Source organism: Cavia porcellus, unplaced genomic scaffold (assembly GCF_034190915.1).
Source record: "Cavia porcellus strain 051 isolate PalLab524CR breed Dunkin Hartley unplaced genomic scaffold, mCavPor4.1 scaffold_25, whole genome shotgun sequence".
Classification (NCBI taxonomy): Eukaryota; Metazoa; Chordata; class Mammalia; order Rodentia; family Caviidae; genus Cavia; species Cavia porcellus.
In genome coordinates this window covers 31,819,426-31,841,365 of record NW_026947508.1, presented here as the reverse complement: position 1 = coordinate 31,841,365, position 21,940 = coordinate 31,819,426, and the positions used below count along the sequence as shown (strand labels likewise).

Genomic DNA, 21,940 nt, shown 5'->3' with positions numbered 1-21,940 from the left:
GGTTCCAGAAGGGCAGACACTCCTGGGGAGGCAGGAAAGCCCTACCTTGTTTACTCTAAAGGATGTGGAAAAGGCTACCATGGTCTCACAGAACACAGCTACTCCCAGACCAGACCCCTCTGATCCTTTTGGGGCTCCAATGTTAGACAGTGGGATTAGTGTAAGGCAAGCAGTGCTCTCCTCAGCCAGCAGCAAAATGTTGTGAACAGAGCAGGCAGCACATAACAGGCACCCTAGGCTCCAAAATGCTACATGCAGCATCTTATTTGTTTACTTCAGTCATACATGACAGGAAAACGGAGACCTTATTAATAGATCTGAAAAGGGATAATGCGTTTTTACTAAGTTAAAATGGTACAATATTGCTCCTTTCATTTAAAATAATGAAAAAGATTTTAAATCTAAAAACATTGATTTATGACATAAATTCTTCTATTTTCTTCTAAATTCTAAATTCTTCTATTTTCTAAATTCATTCATCTATTCATCTAAATTCTTTTTTTTTTTTTTTTTTGTCTTTTTCTTTTTTATCGGTACCGGAGATCGAACTCACAACTGCCTGCTTGCAAGGCAGGAGCTTATGCCGCTGAGCTAAATCCCCAGCCCCTTCATCTAAATTCTTGATGAAACCATTTAAGTTTTAATCAGAAAATATATTTCCAAAATTAATCTTTTATTTAAAAAAAATTCTAGCAGAAATTACCACTGCTTGGTTTTTCTTCTGGATTATTAGAGTAAATGTAGAATAAGTTAAAATACCAGACATAATTTGCAGGTATATTTCAATTCATGTAAGAATGGTACCTTTTAGCTCTGTTTTCTCTATCTGCTTTAGAATATGACTATATACCACCTCCAAATAAGCTGTGTAACAGTACTGGCAACATTTCTCCTTGGCTTATGAACAAGCCTTAATAATTTTTGTGGTATACACACAATAAGTGAGATATGAGCCTCTAAGACACGGTACTCAGGAGCACATGTCCGAATCCAGGCTAGCCTGGATATGAACTGTGCCTTCGCTATCACTGGCTGAATGTCCTTGAGAAAGTTATTTAAATTTTCTATGCCTCAATTTCCTATTTGGTAGAGTGGAGGTAAGCATATTTATCGTTCATAAGGTAATTATGAGGAAAAAATGTATTACTTACAAAATGCATATAGTAGTGTGTGGCACAGAAAGCTATAGAAACACCTGTTAAGTGGAAACTCAGGATGAACTGTCTAGATACTGTCTCAGTGGGAGTATTTCATGCCTTGTCAGCGAAGACTAATTGGCAAAATAATGCTTTTGCTATTTCACACATTCACCAAGGCAGCAGAGGTCACAGAGCCAAAGGTGTTAGGGTTTAGGAAGCGTAGCCATTCGCAATGGACTAGGATGTGGGGAAGAGGGTCAAAGCACAAGAGCCAACCTATGGGAGACTGACTGGAAATCGAAGAGCTGGAATCAGAGCGCTTTATTTTACTCCCAGGATGGTGAACTAGAATAAAAAATATATAGACAAAGAAACAAAGACAGAGCAGGAAATGTAGAAACTCATCAAGAGAAACAAACTGGCAGTCAGTGGGGAGCTCCTGTACATCTGCATGTAGCTCTGCTAACAGGAAAGAGGAAAGGATACAGCTGAACGGGACTTAGCAGCAGGATCTGACCATTCCTCCCTCGCTGCTCATATTACACTGATGGTTTTCTTTTGTCTTTGGGCTGTGGATGAGCCTTTCGGGTGCAGCAGGAAGACAGATGGTGGGATGGCCTAGGTGACCATCTGTCTTAGAAGTTGGGGGCTGCTGGGAGATGTTCTTTAACTTCCTTTCTGGCTAAGGGAGCTCACCAATCCTTTCCTGAATGGGAAGGGCCCAAAATCTCCCTGAGTTTCAGTCCGAGGAATTCCAGGCAAAGGGATCTGAGGCTGAGACAGAGGAACGCACAGGACTGCCTCAGGCTCCCTGCTAGGCTGCTGTTAATGTAACACTCCAAACTGAAACACTTGGGTGACACCAACAGATTATTTTTTGGGTTCTGGCGTTTGAACCCAGGGCCTTCACACTAAACTACATTCCCAGCCCTTTTTATACTGTGACACAGGATCATACTAAACGGCTCAGGCTGGACTCATGAGTGTTCTCCTGCCTCAGCATCCCAGAGTGCTAGAGATTACAGATTTGTGGCACCATGCCCATCTATATTCCAATAACATCTTAATTCTCATTTCTGTGTTCTCCTCAACAGCATCAACCTCTCCAGTCTTTTCTTTCAAGCCAAGTTTTAATCTGTGCTAGTGGATCAACACTTGAGCAGCGTAACAACAAAACAAAAATCAGACCCATCTGCACTATTGCCTAAAACATGAAAGGCCGAGGAAGGGGCCTACCCAACATCCTATCATGCAATTAATTCATACTTAGGATGGTTCCTTACCTCGACAGGGATCATTTTTCACTAAAAATTCATCCAAGGCCATCCATCCTCCACCAACTCGGACCATCACTGTGCTGCGCAGAATACGGACCAGCCGCAACTGCTGCGAATCCCCAAACTGTAGAATCGAGAAAATTTAGTTAATAAGTAACACCTCAAGCAGACCTGTTCTGTTTTCCCCAAAGCAGACTGTATTCAGATGGAAACAACATGAAACTTTGGGCAGAATTTTAAACTGTTCTATTCTTTTACATTTTTAGAAAAACAGAAAAGCAGATATAGCAAGCAACAGACCAGTGTCCCCGGTGCCAGAGGAGAGAGGAAGATAGGCGAATGTTCACTTGCTTTGATTTTCTTAGAGATTCTGCCCAAATTAGCACTCACTTTCTGTTGTGCTAATTTATTTTCCCAAAAGAAAGGGAGGAAGATGCCAACTTCTGAATACAGTGTGCTCAAAAGTTAAATGGAGAACAGCAAATGTCAAGCTTTAAAGGAAGCCCCTGCAAAGCATCATTATTGCAAGCTCAGAAGAAAACTGAATCCTACATATTCTCTTAATTGTGATGGCATCAGCAGAAAAGATTTCTTCAGCTGAACAAATGATTAGATAGTATTTATATTAAGATTTAGTTGAAGAAATAAACATTTTAATCTCCTAAAATGATTAAAATAGCCTTCAGTAACCATTGTGGACCTTAAAACAAGCATGATTTTCCAAATCTGTATTTTACTTTTTGGTCCTGCCTAACATTTCTACTTTCGAGTTTCTTACTGTGTAAACTGCCCTCTTCCCAAAATAAAGTAAAAGGCAACAAAAGAAAAGCAGGTTGAAATTCCAAAACACATGTTAAACATTGGTTAAAAGAAAGTGTTTTTTTTTTTTTTGAGAGGGCTTTCCTGTGTAGTTCAGGCTAGCTTTGAACTCACTACATACCCCAAAACTGGCTTTGCGATTGCAATGATCCTTTTAAGTGCTGGGATTACAGATATGTACCACCATGCCTGGTTACAAAGTGAATTTCTAAAGTTACTTAATTCAAAGAGAATGTTCCTGGGGGGTAGAGGAAAAGGAACAGTTTAAATCTCTAATTAGGATTTTTGATGTTATATGTAGGAGAATCATAATTTTAAACCAAGGTAGAAAAATTGAAAGTGAAAAAGGATGTCTGAGGAGGACACATAACCACCCTCCCTCAGTATTACGAAACTGGCGGTAATTCTCCATGTCCTCGACTCACATGTGCTATTACATAGGGATGGAGACACATGCTTTTGTCCCTTCCCTCCCCAGCCATTTCCTTTGAAAATAAACTGCCCTACTCTATACATCTCCGTCCTGAGTGACAGGGCGGTGGCACAGACACAGCACTACCCAGAGCTGTGAGGGGAGAAATGCCCTGGTCCAGGAAGGCAGTGCCACCTGTCACAGAGGAAGCTGGTCTTGAGAGCCAGTGAGGCTACACCAGACCCAAGTATGGTTGTGTCTTCTCTGGAGAGGGGGAGAAAGAGAGGGATACCCATGCAAGTCCTCCAGATTTAACCTGGGGGAGCTTCAGATAAAAAGTCCTACAGTTTATTACTCAATCCATCTCCTTTAATATCCCACCGAAGCACTACTTGAAAGGTTCTAACTGGCATCTGTGAGTACTGGAGAAAGGAAGACTGACCTAAGGCACAGGCCAGTGTAGTTGAGGAAACTGAGATCAAAGTGACAAGCACTAGAATAATGACAAAAGCTCTAAAAATGGGACTTACAAAACAGACGTATGGGGGAAGGGAGAAACTCAGAATCAGAGTCTTGGAGGTTAACAATTAACATTTTTCCTACAGGGACTAGGTTTTGACCATAACTTTGACATAGCTGCATGGCAGTGGCATGTGATCTGTGTGTGTGTGTGTGTGTGTGTGTGTGTGTGTGTGTGTGTGTCTCTGTCTCTTTGAGACGGGTCTCACTATGCAGTTCAGGGTGGCTTTGAGCTCACTTTGTAGCCCAGGCTGGTCTCGAACTTGCAATAATACTCTTGCCTCAACCTCCCGAGTGCTGGGATTACAGGTGTGTGCCACCACACCTAGCTGGCACGTGATTTGTGAGGCTTCAGGTGCTTCAGACAAAAAATGAACTTCATAATTCTGTTTCAATATTAGAACAACTCATCTTTTGGTCAATAAGGCAGTGGAAGAAGGTGTCAGTGCCCCTTTAGGGGAGCCCTAGCACCTAGAAGCTCAGCTGAAAGCAGGCCTGCTGCATGCTCTACTGCAGTGAATTACTTAACATATCTGACTCTTCTCATCGTGATTATTTTTTTTTCTATCCTAGAACACTACTGTGCCCAGAACATTACTGTGGTTAGTAATCATTGCAGTGCCTGGAGTTTAACACTGACTGAAGGCTTTGAATCAACTCTAAGTATTTCTATTTTCATAGCAGAGAGGCAGATTTTACTCATGCAACTGCCTTCCACAAGACCCAAGACCCTCAAAAGGATGTGAAAGGTTTAAGTTACCAAGTGGAATCAAGGTATCCAATCTTTTATGTAAGTCTAATTTCATCTCATTAGATTTGATCTGACTGGCCAGACTCAGCAAACTTCAGATATAGTTAATTATGACTTCTATACTACAATTCTCAGGTACCTTCTAATTATAAAAGTGTAAGTAGCTAAAAATATTAATGAAAAAAGAAAACACTTTTTTTGGATAGAGTCTCACACTGTAGTTCAGGCTGGGACTTGAACTCATTACGTAGCTCAGGTTAGCCTCATACATGGTCCCCTTGTCTCAGACTCTCAAGGGCTGGGATTACAGGAGTTCGCCACCTCATATGCTGAAGCAGTTTTTAAACAGACCGTACTAAAGTACCCCCAGGACCTTCTGACTTAGTGCACATTACAAAATCTGTGTTGACTATCAAAAGACTGATATCAACGAGAACTGTGCTGCTGTTATTCTGACTTCCAATACACAAGTTCAAGACTAGGCTTTTGTTTTTGGGTACCAGGAATTGAACTTAAGACCTCACACTTGCCGGGCAGGTATGCGCTGCTGAGCTGTATCCCTGGCGCTAAGACTAGGTTTTTTCAGAAGAGGAATGGTTATACCTTCAATTTCCCTGATCATATTACTTATAACTCAGTGCAGCATAATATCTTTATTCAATCTAATTTTGAATAAGAAAATTTTATCTTGCTTTTAAAAATCCTTTAGCTGTCAAGACAGCTTTGTGATACTGGCCCTGTTAGCAGTTTCTCCACTTGGTAAGACAACCAGAGGTGACCAGGCATGCTTTGGATTACGTCCTCTCCCCACAGCAAAGGATAGGCAGCTACACAGACCATTCCCACTGAAAACATTGCAAGGCACACTGTACCTGATTGCCGAGGAAGAACTACAGACAGTAAGAGTAAAGGGTGGGGGAAAAAAGAGAACATTTTGTCACATTAACACTAACAAACGGCAATTATACCATGTTAACAGTCTTCTAAATACACAGACTGTATTCTTACTGAACTCCTGTAACAGAACATGATTTTACAAATTAACCAGCCCTAAATTTTCACTCTGTGTTGCTCGTTAGTTCATTTTGCTAACAGATAGTTAAATGAACAAGAAAATAAAACCCAACAAGCCAGCACAGGGTTACTTGGAGCTCTAACTAAATGCTCTGCGTTGGGTTTAAGGCAGACTCCCAGTCCTCCTGCTCAGTTAACAGCAGCCTGGTGTGGATCTGGCGTATTTTGAGAACATTTTGAGGTGCTAAAGGAAGCTAGACTTTCCTGCGTTTCAATCTAACCTCCTCACCAATCATAGAATTTTCTTAAGATTTCATGGAATCCTAGCAAGCTAGTGAATATATTTTAGGAGCCTTGTTTTCATGCCTTCTACCACTTCCTCATTCTGGTTCTCAAGCTCCAATACAAATACAGACCACTGTCACTATAGCCAAGTATTTCAGGCGTGGGAACCTGGCTGCCTCATGGATGTATGTTTCCTCTGCAGCCCACGCAGAGCAGGCACAGTATCTGCCGAGGCCCCAATGCAGTCCCTAACGCCCTCTCCAAGCCTGGGAGCCATTCTGGCTCAGGATAATCAGTTCTTTGGGGTGAATGATCAGTCATTAGACAGATGTAACCATCCAAATGGGCAGCCTCACCTCCATTAAGATTCTGGCCAGCAGTGAGGTGAGGGCTCTACAGCATCTCCTCCCCTGCCAAGTATTAGCTACAGGCCATTGGCCATGGAATCTTCTCAGATAGAACTATATAGGGCACAAAATAAGCTTAGCCCAACAGACAACTGACAACTGATATTCAGAGATGAAGGCTGAAGGGTGACCACATCTCTTGTCTACTGGCTCTGGTGTCAAGCACCAGGAGTGAGAAAGTGGGATCCTCCAGTCTGCTGTGGGTCACATATGAGGAAATAACCACCACAAAGGCATGGTTCCTCTCTTCCTTACCCGGTATTTGTTCTCTCCAATCTGCTCCACCTGAAATCTTTTTGCACATTTGCACTGAGCCACTTGTCTTGTGACCTATTGGATGTAAACAACAACAACAAAAGCATAATGGTGGAGCAAGAAATAAAAAAAAAATTATTTTTATATGTAAACAGAAATCTTATTCATCATTTAGGGCTGGGGCAGTGGGTGTAGAATTAAGGGTTTCTGCACTGAGACCTATGTCCCTAGCCCAGGCAGTACTCACATCTGCCATCCTCCTGCCTCAGCCTTCCAGGAGTACTGAGATACAGGCATGAACTATCATGCTTGGTACATCTCACCCCTATGTGCTACATTTGAACACCCTGTCCCTGGATTCTGAGGTAGGGTGCTGAGGACTAAAATTAGTCCACTTAAGTGACACGATACCTATGAACCAGGATGAGTATGATTCCCTGAAAAGGCTCCTATCAACAGTAGATCCCCCTTCCCTCAAAAAACTCCAAATGATCAACTCCCCAAGTCAAGGGGAAAGTCTGATAACAGTAACTACATCTGAACAATTCGGGACAATATAAACTGATGATCAAAAAAATATATTCAAAACACCTCAAAATCAATACCTCATCCTCAATTTTATCTGCATCAGTTGTTGGTCGGTAAGCATCCTTATTGGGATGGAGAGCAGCCACAAACTCATAATAGTCGATGTAGCCATCACCGTCCCGGTCAAAAATGTCAGCCACAGCAGTCATCTCTAACTTGGTGGTAGGGAACTCTGGAGAAAGGAACCACACTTTCAAACATTCAGGTGGCTTACTGGTTGGAGAGCAGTTATATAAATACTTGACAGAAAAAAATACATAGTATTTTGATTTTTTTTTTTTTTTTGAAGAACAGTGTATATTCACTTTACATTTTACGTTTTCTGAGAGTTTCACTGTGTAGTTCAGGCTGTCCTTGAACTCACTATGCAATTGGCCTCACACCCACAGCAATCCTCCTGCTCAGCCTCCCAAGTGCTGGGATTACAAGCATGTGCCACCATGTTCGGCTGTCCACTTTAAAAAAAGATTCAAATTATAAAGATGAAAAGCATTAAAAAATGTAGCAACCAGGGGCCAGTCACTGTTACGATTTTGGCGTATTTGCTAAGAGATTCCCCTAATTTCTTTGCAATTAAGAAAATAAAAGTAGTACTTTGATACAACAAAAGACATAAAATATTACAATAATTCATTGTAAGAATTTATTCACTCCCTTATTGTTGGATGTTTAGATTTGTCACTATTTTGAACAGTAGCCCTTTGGCATTAATAGTGTGTTTTTTTTTTTCTCCTCTTCAATGTTTACTGTCTTTGATTCTTGACAAACTACTTTCCATAGGGGAGTATCTTTATGGTATTTGCAGTGATTTATAAAAACCTAAGTTGCATCACCCTGTTTTTCAGCTGAAAACCTCAGGTGGTTCTGAACTTTCCCACGAGGCCTTGCATGAACTGGCTGCTGGTCACTCTTCCACTCTCCTGTTTGGTCACGACACTCCAACTAGGCCAACATTTCCATCACTAGAACACATTAGCTTCATTGCCACACAAATGCTGCTACTTTCTCCTCCTTCTGCCTCTTAGCTCCTCCCATAAATCTTCATATGACTGACTGTTCTCATCATTTGGAGCTCAGCTCAAATTTTACTTCTTCTAATAGGCTGTGACTGTCATGTAAGATTGCATAGTTTAAGAAATGTTCTGTGACTTGGCAAGTCATTTAATTACTTTATACATCAACTACATGTACTACTAATACTGTATGAACTATTACAAAGATATCAGAAACTGCTTTTATGTTATCTTTTAAATGTTAGACCCTCAACATTCAGAAAAGATAATTTCTTAGTCATATCTCAAATGTGTTCTGCTTGCCCCAGTGTATCTATCAAGATAGCTTTTTATTCCTAGTGAAATGAGAATCTTTCCATCAAATTGCTAGACCACTTTTAATTCATTTTGTATCACTTCATCCCCCAAAATGTAGCTTTTACTTTGAAAGATTGTTTTGCAGAACATCACAACTTCTACAATGTACATGCAAGAAATCCATCTGTGACCTGTGTTTGGAATTACAAGTGGACTCACTGGATGCTAAAATGCCATCAATAAACTCCTGACGTGTTATCTTCCCATCTTGGTCCTTGTCAATGCGTCGGAAGAAATCCATCACCCGAGACTTCTTGTGATTCATCCAACGCATATACTTTTTCCTCCAGACATCAAAGTCAAAGTTGGCAAATTCCTTCAACTAGACAGAAATCAGAAGTGTCAAATGATCTCATATTTTGGACTCTCCAAGCTGCCCAGAGCATACCAAAATTTTCAAACATTCAGTGAAGCCATGCAGGCCAACAATGCAGTTCACACGTGACTCTTCTGTGAAGGCAAAGTCTGGTCCCTTCACTTAACCCATGATTGCTTACATGAGCCATGTATAATGCAGCAGCAAGAAAAACAGTAACTAAAAAACACTACCACAGAAAATACAGAGCACGCAGAACGAAAATGGGTGGAGCCAGGCTTGATTTCCCTTTGGACTTTGTCAAGAACTATCCGCCTACATGTAAGGAAATGGGTACCAACCCAGAGACAAGGTCTCAGCATCGCTCACATGTTGCTCTGAGAGGCTCTATAAATCACACATGAGGCCACATCGGAGGCCCATGTTTGCTACCAATTTCTGAGACTTCCTTGAGAAAAATTAGAGTTCTAGATCAAAGGAATAGGAACCCAACCCTGTACCCAAGCATGTTCCTTTGAAACGGCATCAGAGGGAACTGCACACTTGACATCTATGTTAAATGTTTGGCCTTCATGGAAAAGAGCAGGCCTAGGCAGTGGGCAGGGTGATTTTCAGCTCCTTGGATTGTATATAGTGATTCACATTTGGAATGACATAATAGTGTAGCAGTTTTCCCCCTGGTCTTTCAAATTCCAAAATTGGAAGGAATGGGGGAAAAAAGCTTCAGAATCAAATATGCTTAAAATTCAATCAACCTACAGAAATAACACCAAAAAAAAAAAAAAAAAAAAAAAAAAAAACACAGAACACTCACTTCTGGGTATAGTTGCTTTGACAGGCACAAATAAAAAAATATAAAAGATATTAGAAGCTTCCTTTAAAAACTAGGAAATACAGTATTACATTTTTATATGGGGTAATCATTCAAAATAGAATGCTTTTTATGACCTAGTGATGATACTAAGAGTATAATTAATGACTTATTTCACAATTGTGTAGCATACACACCTTTACACAAAGGCCTCAAAATGGTCAGTTAGTTGTGTGGAAAGTTACGTACAGAGAGAAAGCTTTTCAAAGTTGCTCCTGATTCTGAACTACAGCAAGGTGCTGAGGTGCATCAGGCCACTGCCTGATTCTTGTATAGACTGCCTAATTTCTTGCTTTCCATGATCAGATGCTACAGCCTTCTCTGCTGTGAGTGGTGTTCCTAGACATTTGTCTTTTCTCTCTCATTTGGGAGCTTGAAGAAAGAAGTACTGGACTCGTACCAGTCTGATTCTACTTCTGTACTTTCTTACTTTTTTTGGTACTGGGGATCAAACTCGTGAACTTGTGCTTGCCAGGCAGGCACTTATGCCACTGAGCTAAATCCCTGGCCCAGATTCTATTTCTGGACAGGTAGGTGGAAGCACATGGTCACAGCAAGAGGGCCTCAGAAGGGCTATGTTCTGATTATGGGAAAAAATCCCTTGAAGGCCCAAGGGCCATTACCTCCTCCAGGCGATCCAAAGCATCGTTCAGCTTCCGCTGGCGCTCCAGTGCTAACAGCCACACCTGCTGCCAGCGGGCAGACAGCTGGTTGATCCGTGGGTTTTTCGCTTCAGATTGTGAAAGGATTGGCATGGGAGGAGGTGTGGGCTGACTCAAGGGCTTCCCTAAGAAGAAAAATAACCATGAGATTAGAAAAGCTGGTTTTGTCCATTCACAGAGAGAAACAGCTATGTGGATGAACTCAAGAGACCTTTATACTGCTACCCAGTCAGTAACTGCAGAAAGAAATGCTGGACTTTGCAACACTGAGGCATGGAGGTGTATTAACACCACCTCTGACCCTCCTCCCAGCCAACAGGTGTTTACTTAGCTCCTACATATCACCCACCGATTCTGTCTTACTGTAGTGAACTAGGACTTGTCAACTCGATGACAAAAGCAGTGGGTAATACACTTACATGTGCTATAACTAAATCAGCGCAAAGCAAATGTCAATAGGACTGATGATCAAAATAATGAAAAGGCCACTGCTACAGAACTAGTTTCATTACCTAGTTACCTACCAGTTTCATTGTTGTTAAATTAAATTTCATACTAATTCAAAACAACAGAGTAAGTTAGTATAAGGTAAATGAGTTTCAGGAGATTTTGAAGCTGGGCATGGTTGCACATGGCTGTGATCCCAGCACTGGGGAGACTGAGGCAGGAAGACTGCCACAAGTTTAAGGCCGAGGAAAAAAAAAAAAAAGAGAGAGAGATTTTTGTTCAAACCCCGTATGGTTTTGAAAATCAAGAAGTTATCTACTTAGACTTTTGGAAAGTGTTCATCTTCAGCTAGCATTCTAATTTAATGGGGTAGAGACATACTGCTACCACCACGAGATTTCTCGATGAAAGGAGCATGAGCAGGTTCCACATTCTTCCTTTTGTATGTCTTGGTGACCCGGTCCACATCAGGTTGTTTTCGGGTCATCTCTTCCATAAATGTCTGTTAAGTACACAAAATGAGAGAAGAACTGAAAGTTTTCTTTTGCAAACAGGCAACTTCTTACTACTAAAGACCAAGTCGGTAACTAACTACTCAAGTGACAGATGTCCTTGCATACTCTCATTACTTTTAAGAAATTTAACTGAGCAAGCAACTTTACCAGGACTAAAGACCTGAAAAAGGAAAACACAGCCTCCAGCCATGGACCACAGCTTAGTGATGAAAGCCCATGACTCAAGAGTGCTAAGTGTGGCTCCAGGGAAAACTCCACTGTGTAAGTCACAGCCCAAGGAGGCAGGAAAGCTGAGCCAAGTTACCAACAGACAGGGGTGGGGGGAGCAGGCAGTCACAGCAGAGTGCAGTCTGGGCAGAGCAAGGGAGCCCAACAGCACCAGGGACGAGGCCCCCTCCCCTCACTGGCTGCACAGAGGATACAATCAGAGGCCTGGCAAGAGGCAGGGTTGAGAGGCAGGCAGAAGAATGATTATTATTCTGAGAGCAGTGGGGACGACTGAAGGATTCTGATCCACAGAAGAGACAAGATCAGATCAGTGCAGACTAGGCATGTCCAACTTTCAGTCCACAGGTGACATGGGTGTGTGGCTCTGGATAGCTAATAACACAGCCTCACAAGACAGTGAACTCTTAAGTATTGATTTTTAATCAATACTTTTATGACTTGATTGCTTGGCGCTTGAGTGCAGACTATGTAGGTAACAGAAAGCTGCAGGGGAGGGGGCAGCATGTGATGCTGACATTGCCTTTTCTGCCTGCTACACAATCAGTGCACTTGTGAACAATGATCTTCAAGGATGAAGAGGAAAATCAGATAAACTTCGGATAAGCACCTTGAGAATGCTCAACAAACTGCCACCACTTATATCAAATCATCCTGACACGTCAGTTTCACAAAAATAAGGTCAAATATCCAACTAGGTTTATGTTGCCCTCTTTTTATAATAAAAATATTTAAATTTTTTAAGACGGGGTCTCGCTATGCAGTTCAGGCTGGCCTTGAGCTCACTTTGTAATCCAGGCTGGTCTTGAACTCGCAACCAGCCCTCTGCCTCAGCCTCCTGAGTACTGGGATTACAGGCGTTTGAGCCACCATGCCTGGCTTACAATCTTTTTTTTTTTTTTTTTTTGTCTTTTTTTAGACAATAAAAGTATCTTAAAAAAAAGACTTGTTAATTATGTACATTAACTACATTACATGCTTTATATGAGGCCCAAGACAATTTGTGTTCACTTAATGCGGCCCAGGCAAGTCAAAAGTTCAGCACTTATGCTGGAGTCATTCTTTGAAGATGAAAGAGTGGATGGGGGGGCAGCAGGGTACAGGGAGAGACCAGCATTAGGGACAGAGATTAGGGAACCATTGCATAATTGAGGCAAAACATGCAAGGGGCTGAACAAAGGAGATATGATGAAGTCCAGAGGTATTTCAAAAGCAGGACAGGTAAGATGTGCTGACAGGCTAAACGAAGAGGGAACAAGACAAGGGAGACCCATAGCTACTGTGTTAGGTAAGGAAAGACAGGTCTGAAAGGAAATGGTGGGGCCAGGCAAGGAGGCAAAGATAAAATGGAATTTTGTTTGTTTTGAGACAGAGTCTCATTATGTATTTCGGGCTGGTGTTGAGCTTGCAGCAATCCTTCTCAGCCTCTCAAGTGCTGGTATAGACAAGTGCCCACTCCACTATGCCTAGCACAAAAATGGAATTTTAGAGTCACTTCTAGTTTACTTTATGTCTGGACTTCAAGAGGTAATCGTGGTAGAGATGAAGAAAAAGATGTGGAAATCCATGGTTTACAGATGACCACAGCTGCTAGACTAAATAAATCTTAGCACTATGAGAAGTGTGCGAAGAATGGGACTTTAGTCAGAGAATACCAACAAGTAGGGAGAGCAACAAGAAACCATTAAGATGACTAAAAGGGAACAGTTGGGGAGCTCAGAGAAAAAAAGTGAAAGGACAGGGAAGTCAAAGGAGAGTTTTAAGAACCAACATCCAACTCTGCCACATGACAGGTAAGACAAACAAGAGGACGTGCCCAGAAACATGCAGTGGTTTGACAGTGGAAGAAACCACGGGGGTCTGCGGAATGAATGGGCACCGAGGAGAGAAGACGGAATGAGAAACCTGGCTGGAGCATGAGGGCAGCAGCAATGGCAGTAACTTGAGGGGACATGGGCTTGAAGGGACACTCCTGAAAGCTTCATAGCAAGTGCACATACAAAGGGAGAGCCTCAAGACAAAAAAGGGGAGGTGGGATAACCTACAAGAGGCCTCCCCTTAACCAGGAGGATGACCCCGAGTCTCAAGGGCAGGTATTAGTGTAGGTAAATTTCATCGAAGTACAGTAAGTTTTCACTTGCTAGAGTAATTTTCTATACAAACTAAAACGGCTATACTGACTGAGAGTAAAACGTAGTAAACCCACGCTTGCATTCAGTGTAAATCTCCATGGTTAAAGATTGTACTTGCTTTCTAAGGATAAGCTACGAAGATGGCATTAACTGAGCTTTCATTCATTATTGCTCTCCTGTGTTGTCCTCGTCCTTCCTTGCTGGGCAAGAGCTCTTTCTGAATGAAATCAGGTGTAATGGGACTTTTGCCCTGTAGTGTGCCTGCCCTCTGCAACCCCCTTGAGTGAGGGTGACGCCTATGCAATGGCAGAACAGTCAGTCCTCCTTTGGTTACATTTCATTATATAACATCTTGTTGCAGCACAATGGGAAGTTTTTCCTGGTTTTGCAAAGCCAGTGAGAGGGCTCTATGGCTAAGACCCAGGGACAGAGAGCCTCTTGCACAATGATGGTGAACCGGTTAGAGCTTCAGTGACATACACAGCCCACTGCAACATGCATGCAGCAGGTTACCACCACTGCTCTACAGGAGTTAAAAGCCACCAAGGAAATTGGTAATTCAGTCCTACAACTGCAAGGAACTGAGTGAGCCTGGAAGATGGTCTCAGAGTTCAGATGAGACGTACAGTACTGATGGACACTTTGGTTTCCGCCTAAAATCCCCAAGATGACTCAGCTAATTCATGACTCTCAACTTAAGGAAACTAAGGTCAGAGTAAAATGTTTCAAGCAGCTAAGTCTACAATAATATGTGTAGCACAATTAAAACAACGAGTGCACTGTGAAAAGAAAATGGGCTCCATGACTGCACAGAAAACACAGTGAGGTCAGGATACCTGATGCTCAGCGATAAGGGCTTTAACTCTGTCAATGTTCTGAGGGATGGGTTCCTGATCTCGCTGAATGAGGGTAGTTTCGGCCCACTGGATCCATGCCAGCAGTTCTTCCAGGAGCTCAGCATTAGCTACCAGCTCTGACAGAGCAGTTTCCAGGCGCTGTTGATGTTGCTTTGCCCATGTCAGGACCTGGGGAGAGAGAAGAAAACCATCCCTGTTCCAAAGCCCCTTTTCATCTGATCCACACAGCTTTTTGGGGGAAAGACTGCCCAAGCAGTTAAGAGTCCTCTTTCTCAATCCAGTGAGAAAACTTGGATAAAAGCCACAAGCAGCAGCTAGTTCTCCAATGAGAAGATACACACCACAGGTCCTTCTGAGTCACACATCACTATACTAGGACTATTTTTCTAGAATGCTGCATATTACCAAGAAGTCTTTACTAAAATGTTAGCTTAAATTTTGTTCAGAAATTCATAATGAGTAAGAAAATTCCTTATCTGAGGGAACAAGAAAGTTGTTTATTATTTTATGTTATCACTGCAATCTCGTATCCCAGGGTATATGGTGACTCACTTCCTCAAAGCGAGCCCGGATGATTGTGATCCAGTGTTTAATGGTCGTGATGCAGTCAGGATGGCAGACAGCCAGGATCACTTCTCCCATGGCTACCGCTGCATTCACATCCACTCGCTTTTCTTCCACTTTCTTCATAAACTCCTAAACAAACAAAATTCGGAAAACAAAAACTGAAGAAATGTACTCTGTGAGCAGTGTTCTCTTATACTCAGAAGGGAAAGAAATTTTAGTGTATTTTTTCCCCTATCTATGTTAGCATTCATTAGTCCCTAAAAGCCTGTATTTTCTTTTCCAGTTTTAGAAAATATGGGAAGGTGAAAAGTATTTATAAAATAGATAAGGGACACAGAGGTATGCCCTTCTTTTTACTGTTATTTTTCTCTTTTTAAAAATCTTATCTTTATTCATTTCCATGTCTGTAAACATATTTGTCTTGGAAAAAATATAGTATCTATGAAACACCACAGTTTTTAAAAAATATCCATCACAGGATACAATGACAAAACTAAGATTAAAATCTCTGGGTAGTAACATGAAAATTAGAAAAGAAAACAACATTTCCCACATCATCAGGTACACTGAGACACGGGCTATATTCTATAGTCTGGTAAGCAGTTCTTGGAGATCAGACAAGGCCCAAAGCTGAAATGTAAGTCAAACAAAGGGAAGAAGAGGAGGGAGTAAAGAAAGGGGAGTGACCTGCAATTTCTTTACAGAGTGATACATTATTTTACTTGTTTACAACCAACATGAATTGCTTTTGGAAAAATCAGTGAATGTTAAGGTATCACAAAAACTATCAGTCACTTCTCTCTCATTCCTGCTAACTCAATGAACTGGCTGGTTCTGGTTTTGCTCCTTTCGCATGATGCTATTCCAAGCAAATCCTACTTTCCTCAGGGTGGGGCAACCCTCAGTGACCTGTGATAGGTAGCACAGGTAACTAAGCCCCTGGGCCTACATTACCTTATGAGTATCAATGAGAGATTGCAGGGCTTCTGTGTCATCGGGAAGTGCCCCCCGAAAGCGAAGAGTTTGCTCTGCTTCAGAAAGCCACTCCAACAGCATGTGGACTGTGTCCCGAAACTCTTCAGCCTGAAATAACCAAGCACAAAAGACTGGACCTCTCTCTGCAGCTGAGGCTTCAGACTCTGGAACATGCCAAAGAAAGGGTCTGGGACTGAATTCTTCAGTGTATCACAGGCACTTTCTAAGCTGGTCAAAGCTCCATCAAGGTCATCTTTCATTTGTAGATCTTCGAAAGTCACAGATATGCTATTCTCTAATACTAATAAATCCGAAAGGACATTCAGAGTATCAATTTTTATACTATGTTCGAGACTGGCTGGAATTGAGCCTCATAAAGAAACTAAAACAAATATCCCCATATCTCTGCCTTGGGTTGGCTCCCAAATTGTCTCTTACTTGTTTTAAGGCCTGCTCAAGACGGCTTTGCTTGGAAACGGAGAGTTTACAAACAGTGTCCCAGCGAGTGCTCAGTTCCTGTAGCTGTCCTTTTACCCAAGTGGTGTCATCTCGACTATTCTCAATCAGTTCTCTACCTGACCGCTTCAGGACCTGAACAGTTCCTGTTCGCTTTCCTAGTTCCTTCTGGAAAACCTAGAAGACAGGAGAAATAGTTTGTCTTACAAATATTTTGTCTGCATTCGAGCAGTAAAGCCACAAAGTAATCACTCCCTTAGTAGGTTCTAATCATGAGTCTTTTTTATCTGTAGAGGCAGGCAGAGTGACATGAAGAAAGCAGCAGCTCAATGTCAGTTCAGGGATTTATTATGAGTGTCGTGATTTTGGATAGCAGGTTTAATTAACTTGTGTCCTAGTTTCCTTATCTGTAAAATGGGAATAATTTTACTAACATTTCTAAAATTATGGGGTATACATATGAATACATTTGCAGTTTATAGAATAAGCAGTTGATAATAGGAAATCTTTTTTCAAATGGAAAGGGGGACAAGAGGTAGATGGAGTAGGAAGGGAGGGAAAGGAAAAAAGAAAGAATTGAAGGAAAAAGTGGAAACAGAGCTTTTGAAAATGGGAAGAAGAACAGTTAGTGGGAACAGGGAGAAATGGCAACAGAAGAAGATGAAAAAAGATGTGTTGGGGCTGGGGAAATAGCTCAGTGGCACAACACCTGCCTAGCAAGTGCAAAGTCCTGTGTTCAATTCCTGGTCAAAAAATAAAAAAGTGTATGTGTTATGTCCATGTACAAACTCTCCCATAATAAATGTAATCATTAGGTATTGCAAACATGTATTAAACATGACACACAAAAAAAGAATTTGATACAATTTCAAGATAAAAGGAGGATATTGTGTAATGCAACATGAAAGGTATAGGTTACGTTAAATAGTGACTGAAAGAATGGTGAGCATAGTGTTAATCTGTTGCCAGTGTGGTGGCACCTAGAATCCCAGCATTCAGGAGGGTGAGGCAGGACGATTGCTGTGAGTTCAAGGCCAGCGTGGGCTACAAAACGAGTTCAAGAACATCCTGAACAGCATGGTGAGACAGCAAAAGAAAAGAAAAGAAAAGAAAAGAAAAGAAAAGAAAAGAAAAGAAAAGAAAAGGAAAGGAAAGAAAAGAAAAGAAAGAAAAAACAAACGAATGAATCTTATTTCTATTTTAGGTGTTAGTGGAAATGAACACTTTAAAGGTCTCATTCTTGATTTAAATTCATTTTATGACTCGACTAAAACACACAGGAAGAAAAAGAATCTCAAAGTAAAGTTTACATATTGTTAAATGTGACTTAAACCAATTTTAGTAAATTCTTTGTGACTGATGTTGAATCTCAGCAAAAGTTAAAACACAGAAATCAAGGAGCCAATGCCAGGGGGATGAGTAATAAAAAAGAAGGGGGCTAAAAAAATTTATACTGTGTAATGCACATGGAAACTCTCCATGAGGAATATGATCATTAGCTGCTACAAACATGGACTAATAAAAAATAAGACTTGGAGGGAAAAAAGAAGAAACAAGAATCAGCTTCTCAGCAGATAGAGGCTATCAGTCTTTCCTTCTTCCTTGGTGGCTGACCCAGACCAAAAGGCAGATGATTTAACGGCACTGCCCACTATGAAGCCTAAATGTCAATTCTCACCTTGTGGGCATCCATGAGGTTCATGACGAGGTCAAGGTCCCCATGTACAGGTTGATCCTCTGCCAGCTGTGGCTCAACCTTGTACAACCAGTCAACCAGTGCTTGCAATGCGTCCATGAACTGGCCTGAAAACAGCAGTGCTTCCTCCAATTTATGCTGTCTAAGAAAAGAACAGAAACTCCACCATGTTTAGGACTTCTTTTTTTTTCTTGAGAAACAGTCTCACTCTGTGGGTAGGCTGGGCTAGAACTCCCTATCCTCAGCCTTCCAAGTGCTGGGATTACAGGTGTGCAACACCAGGCCTGGCTTTAGGAATTCTTTATAAAAATAGTTCATAAATTTTGCTTTAGTTTTTTTCTTTTTTCCCTTGTAATAAAGTGGATTTAAAAAGATAGTTCACAATTCCAATTACTGAAAGGGAATACTGCTTGAACTCTAGAGTGACTTCATGCTAGAACAATTAAGAATAAAAAGTGACTGAGAGAGATATGTAGAGACATTGTTTTTGAGACAAGGTCTCGCTATGCAGTTCAGGCTGGCATTGAACTTGCTGTGATCCTCCTGCCTCAGCCTCCTGAGTGCTGGGATTACAGGTGTGCACTATCATTCTAGGCTTCACAAACATTTTAAAGCTACTCTTTAGAAAGTATAGTGCACAAATGGATATAGATATCCCTAGAAATCTCACAATTCAATAATATAAGGACATACCCCAACAACCCAAGGTCTGTGTTAATTACTTTGTAGCACACTAGTCAGGGAATGGCAGTTGGTTTTGGTAATGGTGTGGGGTTAGGAGTTCAACTCTCAGCTCTGCACCATTTGTGTGATCTTGGCCATCTCTTTATCTTTTTGAAGCCCAGCTGCCTCATCAAAAAAGTTAGAAGGCCAAAGAGTACACATAAGGTGTAATATTTAGCATTGCCTAGTGGGTATGAGTAGATGGAAAAGTATAGCTTCTAGAACCAAACTGTGTAAGTTCAAACCCCAGTTCTGCCACTTAGTTGAGTGATCTTGGGGGAGTTAAGAACCCTCTTGTGAACATTTTCTCATTTGTAAGATGGGAATAAAAATAGGAGCCACCTCACTGGTTTCTATGAGTGTTAATTATTAGGGGCACTGTTTGGACACATAGTTATTGGTATTACAAATTTGTGATTTACAAGTATGTAGAATTACTGATCTTCTGTTATTGTTGGTATGATTTTTTTGCAGGTCTCACCTTTGCTAATACAGTAAGGTTCAAGTTTAAGAATTGTAATACATTCTATTAAAATCACGTTGTAATGCTGAATTCACAACCTTCTACTGATGCATTAGCTTTGTCACCATCTGAAGTCTCTTAGTTACTTCTGTCACGCTGTCTACCCTACAAGGAACACTCATACTCACCGCTCCACAGACTTGCCACAAACAGTATCCCATTTGTCTCTGACTTCTCCCAGTAAGTTGTCAAGTTTCTGTGTATCATCAGCAAGCAGAGTCTTCTCTTTCAATGCTCTCCCAGTTCTAATTGTGGTATCATACACAGGCTGTTTGCCCCCAAGTGTTTTCTGAAACTCCTGTTTTCAGAAAGAAAAGAATAAGCATATGATAAAATAAACAAAATGCTGATAAACAAATGAGTTGCAATCCTAGCACTCAGGAGGCAGAGGCAGGAGGATCATCGAGAGTTTGAGGCCAACCTGAACTCAGTGAACTCAAGACCAGCCTAAACTATGCAGCGGAAAAAGAAAAAAAAAAAGCTACAAGGCCTTGAGTTTATTCTCAGCATACACACACATATTATATGATGCCTTAATATGAATCAACAATAAAAATTTGACTTTTCAGGTTAAAGATCAAATATGGCTGGGTGAGCTGGCATATATCTATACTCCCAGTTACTTAGTTTTTTTTTTTTTTTGGTACCAGGAATTGGACTCACAACCTCACGCTTGCTAGGAAGGTGCTTTGTGTCGCTGAGCTAAATCCTTGGCCCTCATTCCCAGCTACTTGGGAGGCTGAGGCAGAAGGACTACAAATTCAAAACCAGACTGGGCCAATTAATAGCACCCTGTCTGACTGAAATAAAATGACAGTGAGGAGGTAGCTCAGTGATAGAATGCTTGCCTAGTCTGTGGGGCCATATGTTTAATCCTCAGTACTAGAAGAGGAAAAAAATACATTGTATAAAAAACTAAACCAAACTAAAATGAGTAATAACCTATCCTAAGGATAATTTTTTATTTATGCCATTTATAGCAGTACATAGCAATTTCCAAAAGCATACAGTTTTGACTGGTTATTCCAATAACTGCTTTGCTCGTACTCCTACTTAAAAGAGCAACGTCATGGTTGGGCAGCGCCCAGATATAAAATGGAATCCTGGGGTTGGGGCTGCAGATGTAACTCAGTGATGAGCGCTTTCCTAGCACATGCCAGGCCCTAGGTTCAAGCCCCAAGACTGAGAAAAGAAGAAAGAAGAAATCCTTCACCATCTTGACTTTAGGTCTTCTTTTTTGGTACTGGGGATAGAATTCATGGTCTTGTACTTGCCAGGCAGGCACTTATGCGGCTCAGCTAAATCTCTGGCCTCGTTTAGCTCTTATTTCTAATCTTAAGCATGCTACATGCTTATACCATCTTAGTACTTAAGAGTAATTAACTGTTTTACCTTATGCTTAGAAAGCTGAAGTTTAATTTTGTCTGGGTCATTGGATATCTCCAGTTCCGAGTCTAGGTGACTCTCCGCATCTTCTAGCCAGTCAATCAGTTTCTTCCAAGCTTCATGGAACTAAAACAAGAAACACATTGCAACAGGAACAAGTAAGTAAACTACATAATTCATTTATGGGAACCACTCCAGAAACCCAAACATGTAGCCCAAGCTCATTTAATAAATTAACATCTTTTATAACTTACTTGTTTTGCCCGCTTCCTGGCATCATCTAGTGATCGCCCTCTTTCAATGGATCGCTGGACAACCTTCTCCCACCGAGACTGGACGCTAACTAACAAATTCTTGATCAAAACAACATCCTGTTTTTGGCTAAGGAATTTTAACTGATTCCCTGTTTGATCCAGCTCGATGATGTGGTCTCGATGGGCATTCACTTCATTAGCGAAAACCTGAGGGAAAAACATTGGTTTTTAATATATAAGTACTATTTCCCCTTCAAAAAGAAGGTAACACTATGAGTCATAGTTACCTTGTGCTCCTCTATCTGAGAAAGGACAGTGTTTAAAATCAGGCTGGGGGAAGGAGCGATGTTTAAACTCTGCTCTGCTAGAGTAAGCCAGTTGATAAACTCTTGTAGGGAATTCTGGAATTCTGTTGCCAAGCTGAGGGCCTCTTCCAGCTTTAACTGAATTTTAAGTAAAAGACAAAAAAAGGTGCTCAATTCAGGAATTACATTTCCAA

General features: G+C 41.2%; 1 protein-coding gene across 36 annotated transcripts in view; it reads right to left on the bottom strand.

Moving 5' to 3' along the window:
- Nucleotides 1-21,940, bottom strand: part of Macf1 (microtubule actin crosslinking factor 1) — a 342,822-nt gene that overhangs the window by 12,160 nt on the left and 308,722 nt on the right. For 17 of the 36 annotated variants that reach the window (XM_063236130.1, XM_063236132.1, XM_063236140.1 and 14 more), the window contains 18 exons: nucleotides 21,729-21,884; nucleotides 21,442-21,648; nucleotides 21,194-21,313; nucleotides 19,930-20,099; nucleotides 18,538-18,697; nucleotides 16,842-17,036; nucleotides 16,383-16,511; nucleotides 15,414-15,557; nucleotides 14,841-15,029; nucleotides 11,514-11,634; nucleotides 10,647-10,810; nucleotides 9,967-9,981; nucleotides 8,996-9,158; nucleotides 7,484-7,638; nucleotides 6,879-6,953; nucleotides 5,790-5,807; nucleotides 2,423-2,540; nucleotides 1,416-1,484 (listed from right to left, as the gene is read on the bottom strand). In XM_063236130.1, coding sequence (XP_063092200.1) covers nucleotides 1,416-1,484; nucleotides 2,423-2,540; nucleotides 5,790-5,807; nucleotides 6,879-6,953; nucleotides 7,484-7,638; nucleotides 8,996-9,158; nucleotides 9,967-9,981; nucleotides 10,647-10,810; nucleotides 11,514-11,634; nucleotides 14,841-15,029; nucleotides 15,414-15,557; nucleotides 16,383-16,511; nucleotides 16,842-17,036; nucleotides 18,538-18,697; nucleotides 19,930-20,099; nucleotides 21,194-21,313; nucleotides 21,442-21,648; nucleotides 21,729-21,884 — 2,368 coding nt within the window. The remainder of the gene's footprint in view (nucleotides 1-1,415; nucleotides 1,485-2,422; nucleotides 2,541-5,789; nucleotides 5,808-6,878; nucleotides 6,954-7,483; nucleotides 7,639-8,995; nucleotides 9,159-9,966; nucleotides 9,982-10,646; nucleotides 10,811-11,513; nucleotides 11,635-14,840; nucleotides 15,030-15,413; nucleotides 15,558-16,382; nucleotides 16,512-16,841; nucleotides 17,037-18,537; nucleotides 18,698-19,929; nucleotides 20,100-21,193; nucleotides 21,314-21,441; nucleotides 21,649-21,728; nucleotides 21,885-21,940) is intronic. The other 19 variants (XM_063236147.1, XM_063236148.1, XM_063236149.1 and 16 more) reach the window with 6 other exon arrangements.